Source organism: Belonocnema kinseyi, chromosome 3 (genome assembly GCF_010883055.1).
Source record: "Belonocnema kinseyi isolate 2016_QV_RU_SX_M_011 chromosome 3, B_treatae_v1, whole genome shotgun sequence".
Lineage (NCBI taxonomy): Eukaryota > Metazoa > Arthropoda > Insecta > Hymenoptera > Cynipidae > Belonocnema > Belonocnema kinseyi.
This window is the reverse complement of record NC_046659.1, coordinates 124,667,541-124,673,556: the sequence shown is the minus strand read 5'-3', so window position 1 is coordinate 124,673,556 and position 6,016 is coordinate 124,667,541. Positions and strand designations below refer to the sequence as shown.

Here is a 6,016-nt window from a genome sequence, read left to right as displayed (position 1 = left end):
AAGAATCAACAGTTGCGCGCCGTAGGCAGGCAGAAGAATGAACTATTTATGCTTGAACAAAAATATTTCTTTTATTTGAAAAGTCTAAAGTTTGTTTTTTGTTTTGTTTGGAAATTAACTTTTTTACCTGAGAATTTAACTATTCTGTTCCCATGAGAAAATGTTGAAAAATGTAGAAAACAAATTTAGTTCCAAATTCTCGTGTTAAAATTTTCATTCAAAATTCTCTTGTTAAATTTTTCATTAAAAATGCATAATTATTTGTTTAAAATTCAAATACTGGGTTGAAATTCAAACTTATGAATTTATCTATTCGAGATTGAACTTTTTTGTAGAAAATTAATTTTCTTTACGCAAAATTCAACTATTCCACTATTAGTTGAAAAATGATCTGTTGCGGTTTAAAATGTTACATTTTGGTTGAAAATTTATATATTTTCTTGTGAAGTGGTCTGTTTTGGTACAAACTAAATCTTCTTGATTGAAAATTCTACTATTTGTTTGTTAAATATTTGTCTTTTTGGATAAAAAATTCTTCCTTTTTGTATTGAATATGCAACTGGCTTCTAAAAATATTGTATTTTTACTTAATTTGAATAAAACCTTAAATTAAATATGACACTCAAAAAAACTTATTTGATGAATCCAGAGTTTCAAAACTAGAAAAGAAAACAGCAAAATAAAATTCTTCAAAAAATATTTACTTACGATTTGAAATAATTTATAGAAATTTTTATATTTTACGGGGTAAAATCATTGATATTCTTAAAACTAAAAGTTTGAAAAAATATTTTATTTAGTAGATAATAATTTTTTCACATTATATTTTGTTCTTAATATATACATTAGCAATTATAATTGTCGAGTTTTCAGATCTGAATCTTCCAAACTAAGGAAAACATAAAAATTACAAAATTTGGCATTGTAAAAATTAAAATAAAAAATTTAATTTAATCGTCTATACTTTAGAACACAATTGGTAGAATTCAAAATTGAATTTTTAATAAAATTTGAGTTTTCAACTATATTATCAAAACACATCTGCAATATTTCCTATCTTTATCTAAACCTTTGAAAGAATGATTAATTTTCTACCCAATCAATACCTGAAGAAATTTGTCGGTTGCGTATACCGAAAAATTGATTCAATTTTTTTCCTTCGAAAAGAAAGAGAACTGTGATATGTGAATCTATTGTTTATTAATTGAAATTATTGAGAACTAACGGAAAATAACTGGAACTAATTTACAATGGATCGAAACTCACTATATAAAGTGATTATTGAGTTTTTCATCTCCAGTTCAGAAATCTAGGTTTCTAGTCAATGTTGTCGAAAATCCACTTCAAAATGATTATAAATATAGTGTTCTTATCACTGTTCTTTATGCAATCATTTTGCAAAGCAGAAATATGTTCGGTAAGGCTAAAAAAAAGTTAAAGGCGCAAATCCGAAATTTTGTTATTTTTTCTTAACAAATAAATTTTTTTGCGGTATTTTTACAGAACTTTCCATTTTGAATTTGATAAAATTGACGGAAGGAAATTATCTAAAATCCCACACTCAGAATTGCGATTTCAAAATGAGGAATCATATTTGGTGATAAAAATGATCATAGCATTTTTTTGAACATTTTTGATAAAAGATAACAATTTCATTTTCATTATTTTTCATCTTAGAAAATATTTCTTTTCTCAGTGTTTTTTGACCAGATATTAACTTGTGAGCTTTTTCACTCACTCAAAGGGATGACAAGATTAAATTATGGAAAAAAATTCTGAACAAAACAAAAAAAAATTCTCGGGAACGGTAAACAAAAAATTACCAGCAGTGAAAATTTAAGCACAGCGTGGATTCTAGAAGATTTTGAAATACAATTTTTAGGTTTTTTATGAATTTGTAAGGTTTTAAGATAATAATATTTCATTTCCTAAAATTCGAAGAAAATTTATTATTTATTTATTATCAGTATTGTTTTTTTATTTGTGGAATTAATTTTAAGAAAATATATAAGAATATTTAAAATTGGTTTTAAAAAAATCAGAAAAGAGTCTGGAAGTTTTAAAAGCAATTCTTCTGATTTTGTAAAATTTTTTTAACATTTGAGGAAAAACTTAAATTATTTCAATAAATATTTAGAAGATTGTGAAAATCTTAAAACTGATAAACAATTAAAGAAATAATACGGATCAGTTTAAAGGATATTCAGAAATTATTGTTATTTTAAAGAGATTGAAAAATGTTCAATTCGAGAAATTGACGAACATGTATAAAAGATTCTTCAATTTTTTCTGTAATAATTTGAAGATTTTATTTGATATGGAAAATTTGTGTTGCCTTCAAGTTATAATTTATCAAAATTTTGTAATTATGGCTTAATAAATCTATTTTGTCTGCAAATCTAACAACTTTTTATATAAAATTTAAAATATTATGCACTGTAATTATCAACTATTGTATTTTTTGTTGGAAGTAAATCTTTTTTTTGTTGAGAATTCAGTTAATTTATTAAAGGTTAAACTACTCTCTTAAAGATTTACTTGTAATGAAAAAAAATCAAATACTTGGTTACAATTCAAATCGAGTGAAAAGGTCATTCTTTTGTTGAAGTTTTTATTAATTTCATTGAAAATTCGTCTGTTTTTGTAGAAAATTAATCTTATTGATAATAAAATTGTGTATTTGCTTAAGAATTAAAGTATTTAGTTGCTAAGGAATTTTTAATTTTACATTTCATACTATTAGGTAAATTTTTAGAAATATCTTCTGACAAATTCGTCTCTTTTGGAGAAAATTGATGTTTTATAGTTGAAAATACAACTGATAGAAAATTAAGTTTTTTTGTTCTTAAATTTCACTATTTTATTGAAATTTTTTCTTTTTTGATTAATTTATCTATTTTGGATTGTAAATAAGAATGTTTTTAAATTGAAATATCAAAAATTTCATTTTTTGCTGCAAATTTATCTTTTGGTTAGATAATTTACTAATTTCGTTGATGTTTAAATTTTTAAAAATATTTTTGAATTTTCTGAAGAATCGCAATTTACAAATAAGTAACATTAATTTTTAAACTTTATTTCAAAAAGAGGACATTTCAATTATAAATCATTTCTTAATAAAAAAGAACATTTCATTTGTGATTGTTTCTTATTATTGGCAAATAATTCTGAAATATTTCTGGAAAAATTTCAAATGATTTAGGTTTTATTTTAAAATATTAATTTTAGCCTTTGCAAATTTTAAAAACTGTCCAAGAAGAATCTGGAATATTTAGCGATTTTTTCTCATTTTTGCAATATTTTAAATTGACTTAAAGTTTCAAAAGATTTAAAAAAATTTCACTCAAATAGATTTTTTAAAGATTTTAAAATAAAATTTAAAATATTTTCACAGATTTTAAAAGTTTTTAAAACAACAAATTATCCTTATTAAGATTACAATAAAATTTGTATTTTCTTTCAAAAAATCAAACTAAAAAATTATTTTAAAGCATTAAAAATTATTTAAATTTACGCTGGAACTGCAAAAAAATTATTATCTTAAAAGGTTTCAACATCCTTACAAACTTTCAAAATGTTGTTTAAAAATCATTCAAAATCTAAGTTATGCTTAAGATTATTTGAAATATTTTCAAATTGTTAATTTATTTAGAATCTTTACAAAACTTTTCAAACTTTGAAATAGATTTTTAAATAATTCAAAGTTTTTCTCACTTTTTTTAATTCTACATTAATTAAAAAAATTTCCATAATCGTGTTTGAAATTTTCAGATATTTTTTTTAATATTTTGAAATCACAAGACAACTTTTCAATCGTTTTTAAGCATTTCACACTTATAAATAATATTAAATTTCTTTTTTTAATCTTCCAAAATTTACATTTTGTTTTATTATTATACAAATTTTTTTAGTTACGGAAAAATATAAATAATTGCCTTAAAATCATCGAGATTCCTTCTTGAAAATTTCGGAAATCTTTTAAACAGTATTAAGATCTTTTTAAATCTTCCCTTAAAATTAATTTTATAGAATAAGCAATCACTTTGAATATTTCGAGGAATTCTAATAAATTTTTTTATGATATTAAAACCATTTAAGATATTCAAAGAACTTCATAATTTTATTTCAACATATTCGAAAATCTACATTTTGTTAAATTTTCAAAAAGGTCTTGATATATTTGAAAATGCTTAGAATTTTCCTGATCTTGTGAAAAAATTCTGCAAATGTAAACAAATTCCCGTAAAATCTTCCACGTTTTTTTTTACCGTGAATCTTTTGGAATCTGAAAATTTGTTGAACGTGTTTTTATAACAAATGATGTAAAATTATGTCAGTTTAAAATTATTTTTCTAGCTTTCAGAAAACTTCAAATTTCTCATTGATTTATTTGGTTTTTCTGAAATTTATTAATCTTGTCAAATAGACAAACTTTGCATTTAAATCTTCTGATTCTTTTCCAAAATTTGAGGAAATCATTAACAATGTTTTACAATGCTCTTAATATTATCTTCAAGCAAATTTTATAAAATAAAAATTGTTTTACAATTTAAAGTTCTCTTCAAATTAAAATTTTCCTTATTTTTTACCTTCATTGAAAAATCTTTTCTGTTTAAAAATAAACAAATATGTCGAAAATTCGACGTATTAGCAAAAAAACTGATTAGTTTAAAGTAAAAATATGTTTTGACTGAGCATTCAACTATTTTTTGAAAATTCGTCTACCGGGATGGAGACAGCCCATTTTCAATAAAAAATTAATATATATCAAGCTCTTGTTATTAACTATCATATTTTTTTTATGATTTAACTTTTTGTCAAAAATTTAACGTTTAAGTTAGAAGTTACACTACTTTGTTGAAAATTTATTACTTTAGATGAAAATTCATCATATTAGTTTACAAATAACTCTTCATTTAATATTCTATTTTTACATTCTCATCATTTATGATTGAGAAAGTATTAGAATTGTCGGAAATTTGACATCACACTTTTTCAACGTATCTCCACGTTTCGAGAACCCGTGAATCTGAAAATCAGGTTTTCACGATGGCGTCTGTCTGTCTGTCCGTCCGTCCATAAACACTACAACTCTCGAAAAAATGAACGAATCAAATTCATCTTTGGCACACTTTTTTTAGGTCCTAAAAGAAAGGACGAGTCCGTGAACCAACTATTTTTTATAAAAATCAAAAAAGTGAGCGCATTTTGAACATTTTTGAGACCACTTTTTTCTGAATTTGAAAATTCTATGTATGGATGCTTATAGCTTTAAAGAAAACAATTTATTATCATGACTGTTTTCGATAAAAAAAATTATCAGAATTATAGCAAGATTATCATAACAAGTTTTAGGATTTTCTTCAAAAATCGAAAATTTAAACTTTGATTGCACCAAAAATAATGGAAAACAAAAAATTCCATTTTGTGGACAAACTATGTAGGATACGAAAAAATATGAATTAACAAAAATGGTTATCCCAAAAAAGATCAACAATTTCGGTGAAAATCACTTCTTGATAAGACGTGTACTTTTTGTCTTATTCGTGAAAAATAACATTGAAAAAAAAATAAAATAAAAAAAATGTGTCACGATGCGAATGTGTACCTCAAAGCCTACGAGCTTTGAGAAGCTTAATCTTTGATTATACTTAATTAAGTAGACAATTCAGAATATGAAGACGCATATAAATACTGCCATCTAAAAGAAATCTCTTTGATAAAGTATTTTTCAAGCATTTCAAATGCAAAGAATGAAAATCCGAGCGCGAAGCGCGAGGTGTATAGGTTCGAGCGCGTAGCGCGCTAAGAACGTGCTTTTCATTAGTTGTACTGATTTTATATCTTGAATTTAACATTTTAAAAATAAAATATACAAGTAATACCTTATAATAAAAAAATAAATCTGAGTATTAAATCCTAACAAATAATATTTATCATTTGAACAAGATTTAGAATCTTTGAAAGATTTTTGTAGTATGTGAGTGTTATTTGACGGAAAGTGGTATTTTATTGT

The 6,016-nt window shown here is 23.4% G+C and overlaps 1 protein-coding gene across 2 annotated transcripts in view; it reads left to right on the top strand.

The window, feature by feature from the left end:
• Positions 1-1,288: 1,288 nt before the first annotated feature.
• The window catches only part of LOC117170116, a 15,386-nt gene continuing 10,658 nt past the window's right edge, over positions 1,289-6,016 (top strand). For both annotated transcript variants that reach the window (XM_033356650.1, XM_033356649.1), the window contains exon 1: positions 1,289-1,417. In XM_033356650.1, coding sequence (XP_033212541.1) covers positions 1,325-1,417 — 93 coding nt within the window. In that variant the 5' untranslated portion in view covers positions 1,289-1,324. The remainder of the gene's footprint in view (positions 1,418-6,016) is intronic.